At 36.3% G+C, this 12,290-nt stretch overlaps 1 protein-coding gene across 3 annotated transcripts in view; it reads left to right on the top strand.

Moving 5' to 3' along the window:
* The window catches only part of GRM3 (glutamate metabotropic receptor 3), a 206,799-nt gene that overhangs the window by 112,066 nt on the left and 82,443 nt on the right, over window positions 1–12,290 (top strand). The window contains exon 2 of one of the 3 annotated variants that reach the window (XM_006925730.1): window positions 1,411–2,021. The exons of the other annotated variants lie outside the window; for them this stretch is intronic. Within the exon in view, the coding sequence (XP_006925792.1) occupies window positions 1,554–2,021 (468 nt within the window). The 5' untranslated portion in view covers window positions 1,411–1,553. The remainder of the gene's footprint in view (window positions 1–1,410; window positions 2,022–12,290) is intronic. 3 annotated transcript variants of the gene reach the window in all.

The following is a 12,290-nucleotide window of genomic DNA, read 5'->3' as shown; positions in this document are numbered from 1 at the left end:
AAAAAAAAAAAGCTCAACTTATAAAACTGTCTTAAGCTGAAATCCACTGTGGAAACCCCAGTACCAGCACTCATTGAATTCTAAATGTGAGGGCCACATGGGAGTTGCCTAACACTAGCTGGAGGAGGCAGCCACCAGCAGTCATACTTTCCTCATCGTCTATACTATACAGGTTATACAACAACACATTTTAAAGTTTTATACTTAAAGAAGGTTATCTTTTCCTAATTTACACACACACAGAAGGTGCTTTGGAGGTTGGCAGTCACTCTCTAGGAATCTACTACTATGTCCTGTTAGAGATAATAAGAGCCTGGCACAGTGGGTATGGAAGATAAGAAACAGCTTAAAGAGATGTTAAGCAGGTAGACTCTATAGAACTTATTGGCTAATTGAAAGAAAATTAGAAAGATGAAATGAGAAGGGCTCTAGCATGCAGGTTTTTGGCTGGCTTGAGAGCCTGGGTACAGAGAAGATCCATTCACGGAGATAAGGGAAAGTTTATGACATGTAGACCTTGAGGTGTCAGAGGGATGTGTGTGTAGAGCTGTTTAGCAGGCAGTTAACCTAGGAGTCATTTAAGTGATAGTTAAAACTGAATGCTGGATGAGCTAGCCCAAGAGTGGGGCATGGGTGGAGAGTGTTCAACAATGAAATTTGAGATGTAGTTAGAAACTAAACGTGAGTACAAAAATCTAGAGTTGCAACTGGTAGAAAATAGTCAAGATTTCAATTAAGGTCAAATAAAATGAGGACTACAGTGGATTTTTGGAATTTAAGAACTAGATCACTAGCAGCTTTTTCCCAAGCCATTTGGTTGGAACAATGGAGGCAGAATCTTGGTTGCACTGGGCTGAGAGCATCTGTGATGAGAAGTGGAGACAATGCTACAGACTATACTTTTAAAGAGGTCATCTATGAAGGGAGGACAGAGATGTGGTGGTAGGAATGCAAAAATGGTGACAGAGTTACAATTGTATTTTGCTTTGCTTCCAAATGGAAAGAGAAGAATATATAAAAAGGGGTTGGTTATAAAGTTAGCTGAAAGAGAGGGGATAAAGACTCATAACCAAGTTGTTACTCCAATAGAGAAAGTACTGAATTTGGGATTAGAAAAACCAGAGTCAGAACACTATATCCATTCTAAGTAAATTGTATTGAGTCACTTTACCTCTTTAGTCCTGAGTGCCCATTTCTGGGAGCCAGGACCATTAAGATCTACATCACAGTGGATTGCAAGGACTAGGTGAGAATACCATGGGAGAGAGCCTGGTGCAATGGTGCAATATGTGTTTAGTAAATGGTAATTTGAGCAATTATCTTATCAAAAGTCTGAATGGGGATGGACCATCAGTGTAATCACTGTTGCTTTCTTTACCATTTTTGTTCATATAATTTTTATCTCTCTAGGAATTTGGTGACAGGCTCTGCTAGTCTGTTCCTCCATTATTTGAAGGACAGGCCAAAGACCCAGGTTGGAAATGAGAGAGGAAGACTAGTGGACAACATTGACTCCATCCGTTGATACTTCTTAGAGGTACAAAACAGAATTCATGAAGATGTTGACAAGACTCCAAGTTCTTACCTTAGCTTTGTTTTCAAAAGGATTTTTGCTCTCTTTAGGGGACCATAACTTTATAAGAAGGGAGATTAAAATAGAAGGTGACCTTGTTTTAGGGGGCCTATTTCCTATTAATGAAAAAGGCACTGGAAATGAAGAATGTGGGCGAATCAATGAAGACCGAGGAATCCAACGCCTGGAAGCCATGTTGTTTGCTATTGATGAAATCAACAAAGACGATTACTTGCTACCAGGAGTGAAGTTGGGTGTTCACATTTTGGATACATGCTCAAGAGATACCTATGCATTAGAACAATCATTGGAATTTGTCAGGGCATCTTTGACTAAAGTGGATGAAGCTGAGTATATGTGTCCTGATGGATCCTATGCCATTCAAGAAAATATCCCACTGCTCATTGCAGGGGTCATTGGTGGCTCTTACAGCAGTGTTTCCATACAGGTAAGACTGGCCAGTGCTACTGCTAAAATGCTGTATCTCTTTGATTTTATGTCTTGGGGGAATGAAAATAAATCCTAATAATTTCATCAATAAATGATATTAAAAATGTAATTGTGCATTCCTATGGGAATTTGATAATGTAGATTTATAGACAGAACAGTCCTCTATCAATGAAAATTGTTTAGAAGTATATCAGATAGCTACTGCAGCATAACCTGCTACAAAATTCAGTGACTTAAAACAAAAAAATCATTTATTATTATAGTTTACAAGTCCAAACATCAGCAGGAGTGAGCTAAAAGGCTGGGTTCAGCTGGATGTGGCTCTGCTCCAGATTGTCCCTTATTTTCCCCTTGAAATCTGTGAGCAAGCCCAGGCATATTCTTCTGAGAGTGATGGCAGAGGAACAAGAGAATGCAAACTTAACTGCATAGGCCCCTTTCAAGCTTCTACCTGCATTCACATCTGCTAACATCCCATTATCAAAGCAACTTATAGGGCTCAGCCCAGAGTCAAAAAGTAGGAAAATATGTTTTGCCCACAGGATGAGTGCATCAAAGTTATATCACAAAAGATGTGGGTATATATGGTGGAGTAATGATTTAAAGTTGTTGATATAATCAATCACAAGAATGTACAATATCACCAAACTCTAATTTAATTTTTCACACTAATTTTTACTAAAGCATAGTTTTGCTCAGAGATAAATTATAAACAATTTTTCATGGTATAAATCTGAAAATATACTCGGAAAAGCCAGATAATTACTACAAAAAGAAAAAAAAGGAAGAATTTAACATGCAACTTAAATTAGATAAAAAGCTGGTAATTGGCTCTCATAATTTTGTTAAGGAAAGAAGGAACATATTATTCAAACTCTCGCAGTGCTCACTTCCAGGGTCATAGAATTTTAGAGATGGAAATGAGGTGAGAAATCATCTAGCTCAACTTTCTCATATTCCCAAGCCCCAGAAAGATTGGTTTCATAAAACTCCATTTAGTAGGTAGCACAAAAACTAGAATTTAGATAGATATTTTATACTTTTGTGCTCTTTCAACTGTCCCATATGATTTCTATATGTTATCTGAAGTTCAATATATTTTTTGCTGGTGACAGCACTAATGTGACAGTAATAAAAGGTCATGATTCTAAAAGTCATATACTTTGCTTTGCTTCCTACCAAATTACTATAATTAAAGGGAGCCATATTACACTCATGCTGTCTTTATATGTCACAAACCACTTAAATTTGTCCTATTTGCACTGGAATAACCTTATTTCTATACCCCATATTTGTGGCATTTAGAATTTTACATACAGTTCTGTGCTGTTCTAAATGAGCTATTTCAAATTTCTTTCCTTCTTCAGCGCACATGCTCATATTATGAGTAATTAGGATAATTGGTTTTTCATAAACACCCTTTGATTTCATTAGATAGATAGAAAATATTACACATCTCAAAGATATATTAATTTTGCCACTATTTCTATACATAGATCAGGAGAGAATTTTGAGAAGAGAGAATTAAAAATATATACATCTGTTATAGTTTTAATAAAATATCACCAGATGTGTGCCAGTCATATTTATATTATACCTGATATTACCACTAATAAAGGATTATGTATATGTCTTTTTAACCTTTGTTTTTCCCAGTGCAGTAAATAGTACTCTACAGCAGATGTGTAAATATCTATTTATCTAAAGTAATTAACAAACTATTCCAGGCAAATAGATGTATTTAATCTAATTCTACTCTTTTATTACCTATATACTCCACAAAAGAAGTCAGACTGTTTTAGAGAAAAAAAAAAAATATATGGGCTACTGAAATCCTTTTCTTGTTCATAAGGGAAGAAGGCATTTCTTAATCATCAAAGGACCTGGCTTATTATTTCATTTTCTGGTCCTTATCACGATAAAGTCACAAATGCTAATATAGTCTTTCTCTCCACAATATAAAGAAACCAAAATTATCATGTTCTATTGAAAATGGTATACATTTTGACATCAGAAAGACTTTGGTTTGAATTCCAACCTCTCCGTTTACTAGCTTACCCATAAAATAAGGAAAATAGCTTCCATCTTTAAATTGTTGAGAGGATAAACTGAGAGAATTTGTGGGAAACGCCTCACGAAGAAACTAACAGATTCAATAAATGGTAACTATCATTTCCCTAAAATTATAAGAAAAGTCAGTGGAAGAGCCACATCTAAAATCAAGTCTGTGGCCTTCCTTCCCAGTGGCCAAACAGTCCTCTGAAGTCATTGCTGGTCCCCATCGTGTTTCATCAGCAAGTAAATCTGTACAAAGCTCTCACTGTGGTAGGGGTTAGAGAGACCTCAAAAGCAATAGAGAACATGGCCTCAACCTTAAGGAACTTAAAAATCTGACTGTGAGTACCATCCTACTGTGAAATAATAGCGAATACAATTCAGAATACGTTCATGTGGCTCACAAAGTAAGAAATGACCTTTAGTAAGGTTTTGAGGATGACTGATAGAATGAAAGTTGCATTGGAGAAAGGCTAATTGGACCACAGTGGGAATAAGATGCTAGATCTGAGGAGGTCAATCAGAAAGTTGTGGCAGAGGTCTGTGTGACAGGAATAAGGTGGTGCTCTAGAGAGGAAGAGGAAAAGTGGGCTTCACACCCTCCACCATGGCCTGCAGTTGTCCTGACTAATCAGGCTCTGATTAGGCCATACACATGTCCCAGCCACGGTAAGCTGGGAGGTAGAGCAATTTGACTATACAATGACCTTTAGGCAGTCTTCTAAGGAATGTTTTCCCACAAAGCCTTGCTTTCAGGTAGGCATCCGGAATGAAAAGAAGCCTTAGGGAACTCATACAGCTAAGAATTTAAATGTGCTATCCTTTTGGAACATAGTCATATTTTCATAAGAATTCCAAAAAATAGTCAATCCAAAGCAATAAATTTCTAATGACGAATTTAAGGCACTCTTGTAAACTAATTAGGAAAACATTTTAGCAGAGCATATTTTTCAAGATGATTCTCACACTCACCTACTTTTGCTCTAGATCAATTCTGATCATACACCCTGGTGCCTGGTGACCATGGTGACAGCGTGTAGCTGGTAGCCCCAAGATCTATGCACAGCAGTCAAAACCGCGATTCATTTTAAACTACTTTTGACTTCCTGAATAGTTCCTGGAAAGTATCATTGCTTAAACTGAACAGGGAGGAAAAAGAGGGTAAAACTGTAGAAGAAATGTATTAGTACAAATCCACCATACAGTTTTTTAAATTCCTATTATCTAATTTAGTATCCAGTCCCAAACCAGGTCACAGAGTTTTCAGTCACAAAATTGCCTGTTGAGAGAGAAAATTATAGAGAATAATATTTGTGCATCTTCTCTTTTATGGTTCGGTCAGTTTTAGACTATAATCTCCCCACTTGGACCGGGATTGCTTTCTCAATGGGATTGCTTCAGGGGGCACTTTCTTTCTAGCTTCCTCTTCTTTCATTACTTTACCACTAAAGGAGAAGAATTCTCCTGGGAGTCATCAAAAGAGATATAGCCCAGTGTGTTAATATAACAGGAATTGTTTGCAGATAGCGAAAATAGCATGAAAGGAGAAATTCTTAATGATGCTGGGTTAAGCTGTATCACTACTGATGAAGACCTGGATAATTATTTTTCCAACGCTCTTATTAAGTAAGACAAACCACTCTGTGGTAGTCCCTTTTATAAAGGAACAATATTGATCTCTTAATTTGGTAATCAATGAAAGCTAACATCAAAATCTTTCTTTATTAGGAAATATACGTAGAGTCTATCTGACTCCTCTAGTGAATAGGTTTCTTTTCAAAGCATTTTTAAGCCTGTTCTGCTCTTCTCTATAAGCCTGCAATGCACTCACTTCAGAGAAAATAGTATTTATTCAAGAAGAGAGCAGGCCGGTTACTTTTAGCTAAGCAATTGTCTATGTGATACTTATTTTGAAGCAATGTTTGTTTGTGCTTTTTCAAATATACTGTAGTTAGAGCTCCCAAGTTGTCATTCTCAAAGTCCCTTGAAACGTTGCAAAAATGTTACTCTTTTCAGAGCATGTATCATTTTGTCAGTCTTTCCTATCTAGTTGGAAGAAATACTAGCTGGAACATGACAGATATAAATTGACCTAGTTATTGTTGTGTTCCTGAGTGTCAAAGTGACCTCAGCCACGAATGGGGTCTATTTTAGACTATAATCTTCCCTCTTGGGCCAAGATTGCTTTATCAGTGGGATTGCTTCAGGAGGCACTTTCTCTGTACCTTTGAGTTAGATGACATCTAAAAGCTGAGCTTACAGAAAGGGCAGATGAGAGTCCTGAAAGAATCTTACTATTTCTTCTCATCCCTGGTGTAACCAGACCCTTTCATAGAATTTTTAGCAATGTCCACATCCCAAGAACTCTCTAACTCTAGGAGATGGTCATTATAAGACTGTTCATCATGACATGGCTTTGGGCACACCATGCATTGCTCACATAATGTCTCTGAGAAGAATAACTCCTTAAACTAAATTCCTTGCAGTAAGTTTCACAGATTTTATCTAGATGGGGTAAGGAGGACAACACATAAAAACATGACACTACTATTCCTCCTCCAGTGTAAAAGCAGACCATCACTGGTCAATTTATATTAAGCTTTGCCTTCTTTCAATTACTCATTTCCCCTTTAAATTCTAATGCTTTTGGGAAGAGTCACACATGAATTGCTGAGCTGAAAGACTTGGAGGTACAAAAGCTTTCAGATAGTTAGCTGTGACCAAGTGTTGGATAGACTGCTGAATGTGAAAATCAACATTTTTTGTGTGAACAAATATTAAATCTAGAGCAGAGTTTCTCATCCTTGGCACTATCAGACAATTCCTTGTTGTGCGGAGCTGCCCTATGCATTGTGGGGTGTTTAGCATCATCACTGACCTCTACGCACTAGACTAGGTATCAGCAGCACCTCAAGTTGTAACATCTCCAAATATTTTCAAACATTGCTCAATTACAAAACTATCCTCATTTTTCCACCGACAAACTGATTTAGAGTAAGGCATAGTTAAGACCAACATAGGAAGAGTTGTTAAAAATGAAATAATCTGGAAGGAGGAGTATGTGAGGAAGTGAGTCCTCTGTCACTAGAATTATTCAAGCAAAAGCTGGCCTATTATTGAGAAGTAACATGTTAGCATTTGAACTAGATATTAGCATTTGATATACCTCAACTTACAGTGGGGTAATGTCTCAATATACCCATCATAAGTTAAAAATATCGTAAGTCAAAAATGCATTTAATACAACTAACCAACTGAACATTATAGCTTAGCCTAGCTAACCTTAAACATGTTCAGAACATAAACCTTAACCTACAGCTGGGCAAAATTATCTTGTTGCCACTGTCCAGCATCACAAGAGAGTATTGGATTATATATGATTGGCCCTGGAAAAGGTCAAAATTCAAAGTACATTACAGTGAATGTATATCACTTTTAAACCATCATAAAGTAAAAAAAATCGTAAGTCAAGCCATCATAAGTCAGAAACCATCTGTTTATGGTATTGAAGGGCATTTATTAATTTTACAATTATATTTTGCTTAAGCAAAATACTCTATTAGGATGTGAATGATTACAAAGGAATTATCTAAAACATGAAGGAAAATAAATAATAGCTTCTTTTCCATCAGAATCACTTTTAAGTCAATTATTATTTCACTTGATATGGCAGTACTTTTGTGAACTCGGTGACTCAAACATTTCAATCACCAATATATTACAAGTGGGGCACTCATCGAATCACTTGTCATCAGAAAACAAGCATTTATTAAGCATATATATTTTAGGTACTACAGCAAGAACATTATTTTTAGAGTCTGAGTAATATGGAGCAGAGAGAATGTAAAATAAAATTTTTAAATGATAGATATATTATGTATAAGCAAATTTGGAAATATCAAATCCATGCATAAAGGTGTAGGACCCAAGTATCGATTGATAACACAAGTACTAGTAGACCAGAGAGAGTAACAGAATGAGCAGAAAGGAATGGAGTTGCACAGGAAAAAGACTTTTAGATCTGTGTAAACAGAAAACATCTTTGAAGTGTTCTCCAAAAGTTGCTTTCTCATAGCCTACTGGATAGTATCTGCATATTTTTTTCATAAAAAAGAAAACATAGTGTTTCTTCCACCTGGAATGTAATCTCTGTAGCTGTAGGCCTTGCCAAACCCTTCTCTCCAGTTCTCAATTCAAACCCTAGCCCTTTTGAGAAATCTTTCTCAAGTTCCTACTACATAAACACACATCTCTAATACTATCTTATTAAATATAATTGTTCATTTGCATATCTATTTTCCCACCAAACTCTAATCTCCTTGAGTTTAGGAACCACATCTTTTGTCTTTGTATTGAGGACACGTTTTCCAGGTTGAGAATAAATGCTTTTTGAATGAATTGAAAGAATTAAAGTATGATAACTTACGACATGTCCAGAAGGCTGGAAAGCCCTAAACGAATCTTGAATTAAAGATCACAACCATGACCTACCTATTGTATAGATCAGTCTGGATGTTCATAAATGAAAATCAGCATTTTTCAACAACAGAAAATTAGGTTTGATGAAAAAGACAGATGATGTAATAAAGTGAGCATGCGGGACAAAAGTATCCCCATCTTCCCCACCTCCACTGCCTACATGTGTGTCACAAAAGATGCCTTGATTTGAGAGCAGCTCTAAGACTTCCATTCTATTTGCCCTTAGACTGACTATCCAGAGACAATCACCCAAGACTTAATACAGCCGGGCACCCAGTACCATCTAGCTCTGTGCAGTCTCTCCAAATAATGAAGATGCAGAGTGCCGATGATGCCAGATACTGTGCTTGTAGCTAATGCAAAGAGGGAAACATCGTCCTGTCCTTCAGAAAAGCAGAGTGACAGCATTCAAAATCCATTTGCTAATCTATCTTTAATGTCTCTATCACCCAAAAAGTAAAAATGATAGTCGCATTTAGTGAGTTTAATATTGCAAATACAACAATCATAGCACAGGTATGTTACAACTATACATTTTTAGTGTGCCTTTTATAAAAATTTTCAGTTCAGTGATTAAAACTGTGGGTGCAGATAGACAAATTTATTTACCTTGCATTGCCTCTTTTCTTATATCTAAGATAGAAATATTAGTAGTACCCCTCTTACTGGGTGATTGTGAGAATTAAATGAGAAAATCCAAGAAAAGCAATGTTAGTGTTTCACCATAGTGAGCATTCAACACTTTAGATTTCAATAAATATTCTCTATTAGCCTTAATTTTTTTTAACTTTTAACATATCCAGTCCAAAAGGAACAGTTCCAAGAGGAATTGTGGCTCATAAAGGTTAAATACCCAAGTTTCTACCACTTTATAAGTAGTAGAATAAACATTAGAATCAAGATAGCTGGCCTCCCACACTGCTGTCCTGTTCACCTTCTCACATAATCTAAGCTTCAGAAAAACCTGACTCCAAAGTTATCGCAGACAGAATCTCTTTGTTTACAACCTCCCTCCATGCACCTGCTTCCCCTCCTCCAAAGGGTAATGCTGTTCAAGGACTTCATCACAGGGAGAGGGGTACTAGCAACAGCAACTTAAAAATGCTTTTGTTAATACCGTTTCATTATAGAACTTTCTCACCAGAGGTACTTATCTATGGTGCACCATTTTCCCCTTTGCTTTGGAGTTAATTTATTATTTAATTAATTCCCTTTCCATCATGGGTTTATTTGGAAACCAGCCTTGTGGAAAATAAGAGGTTACCATAAGGACCACTGTCCACAGGGCAGTAGAATGGCTCAGGGCTGAGAACCAGCTTCTATTGTGGTCGCATGTCTGTGACAGGATAAAAAGCAAGGTATAGAGACATTCCTGAGATATCAGCAAGCGTTTTATATTACGCTTATAGATTAATCAGCAAGCTATTTGAAATAGGGCTCCAGACACTTTTAGTTTAACCTAACATGATTTCGCTTTAACATCACAAAGTTCTCTTCCCAAATTACCATTAAAAATTTACATTTTTAATGGATTGATATGTACAAAGCTCAATATTTCAATGTGGAAACAGCCAACACTTAGCAGTTGATACTAAAGTCCATTGATTTAATATAGTAGAAGTGCTTCAACTAGTCTATGAAAAATGCAGTTGAAAACTTCCAGAGTAATTTTCTAATTAGTAGACTTCAGAAATTTAAGATAGTGTTCCCAAAACACCTGCAGTTAAACTCTAAGTAATTGTTGATGCTCCAGGCAGTATGTCAGTGGGACTTTGAGCACTAAATTGTGGTGGCGCTATTTTTAACATCACCACCTGGTAGATTTTGGAAATCTCTCTGTTAACAGTGACAATGCCCTGATTCATGCCATAGGGGAAAATACAATAGAAGTAACACCTTCAAAAATTATATTCCAAATTTCCTTGCCAAGTGGTCAGAATGACAAAGCATATGGAGACATACGCCATCACTTAGTAGGGTTAAGTGTGCAGGGTGTGCATCCCAGGGACTAGTTGATCCCTCCTAGGCACTGGGCCTCCAATTTGGGTTCACAATGCAGCTTCATAAAATGCAAATCAGGCAATTAAGCTCCCCCAAAGTGGAAAACAGATGTGATTGAACACAGAAACTACAATTTGTTCAGAATTTTTCTATAAAAAGGTAACTTTCCATTGAAAGAAAAACTACATACGTGCATTAAGAACAGATCACCCAGGTTTTACACAGTATTTTTAAGTAATATCAGCAGGTTGATCCCATCCACTGAATTTCAACTGTTATCAATGGCTATTTAACAAATTCTGTTTTTATTTCTATGTTAAAGAAAGTCTTTATGTTGTTTTTTCTGAGATTCTTTCAGGAGTTTAAAAGCTTTTTAGCCTTTCTACAGTCTCTGATGACCAACATTATTTATGACCTGCTTCCTTCCAAGGATACAAGGTGAACTGTAATGACACAAACAGAACAAATTAAGACACATTACTTGAGTAATTACTACCAATCAAATAAATGGTTTTAAGTGGACTCGAATTTTTTCTTTAAACCTCCAGTCTTGACCTTTCTATTATTAACTTATTCACTATTCTTGGGATTACATGGTCCCTGGCCTGTAAGAACTCACAGGCTAAGTCAGAATGAGTATTTTGTACATCTGACTACCCTTCCCTGACTCTTTCTTTTCAAGTTGGATGTCATCCACTATAGTCTTTTTAAAACATAACTTTGGCCACGTCCTTTAATTTAAAAAATTTAATGTCATTTTGTCTCTTAAGGAATAAAATTCAAAATCTCTAGTGTAGCATATGAAATACTTAGCAGTCTTGCCACAGTCCCTCTATTCTTTCTTACCTTACAAATCCCTACCAGGCACTGGGTACCCAGATAATACTGAACTATCTGATACTATTAAAATTAATGTGTATTTTCCCATCTCTGTGTCCTTCTGTCTAAAAACTTTCTTTCTCCATTCTCTGCCTGGCAAACTTTCACTTACTCTTCAAGATCAAGCCTGAATGTTGCCTCTGCAGGGGAGCCTGCCATGACTCACCTGAACGTAGTTACTCCTTCATCTGTGTTTTTGTATAAGTGTGTATACATATATCTCAAATTTATCTTCATTATATTTGTCTCTTTCCAGACTATAACTTCCCGGAAGGTAGTAGAGGTCCATTACTGGTCTTAGAAAAACCCAACTTTTAGAAGAGTACCTTGTATAATTGGCATCCATTAAAGTGTACTGAATGCATGACTGGATTAAATTAAACATTATGTATCATCTCTGTCACTTTATCACTTTTTGAGCATTGACTATATGCCAGCCAGTGAGTTAAGTGCTTCACATGTTTTATCATTTAATCCTTACATAACTTCATAAGCCAGAGACTACTACCATTCTCTTTTCACAGATGAAGAAATTGAAGTTTCGAAAATTAAAATAACTTCCCTAAATTCACACAGCTAGTGAGAAAAAAGGCTGGATTTCGATGTTGGCCTATTTGATTCCAATCCTGTGCACTGAACCACTATTTGCTTTTGTACCTAACAGTCTGTTGAATCAATGAACAGTTAACAGGAAAACATGAATAACACAGTTCTATTTGCTACAAATAATACATATGGTATATATTCCTCTGCTCTAATTGTTGCCACAGAACCTTAAAAGTAAATAATATTTTTTTTTTTAATTAGGCTAGAGCCCTCAGATTTTCCTAAGCATACCCAACAGCTTTTTGAT

Source organism: Pteropus alecto, unplaced genomic scaffold, assembly GCF_000325575.1.
Source record: "Pteropus alecto unplaced genomic scaffold, ASM32557v1 scaffold69, whole genome shotgun sequence".
NCBI lineage: Eukaryota > Metazoa > Chordata > Mammalia > Chiroptera > Pteropodidae > Pteropus > Pteropus alecto.
The sequence above is the reverse complement of the archived record's forward strand: the minus strand, read 5'-3'. Positions and strand labels throughout refer to the sequence as shown.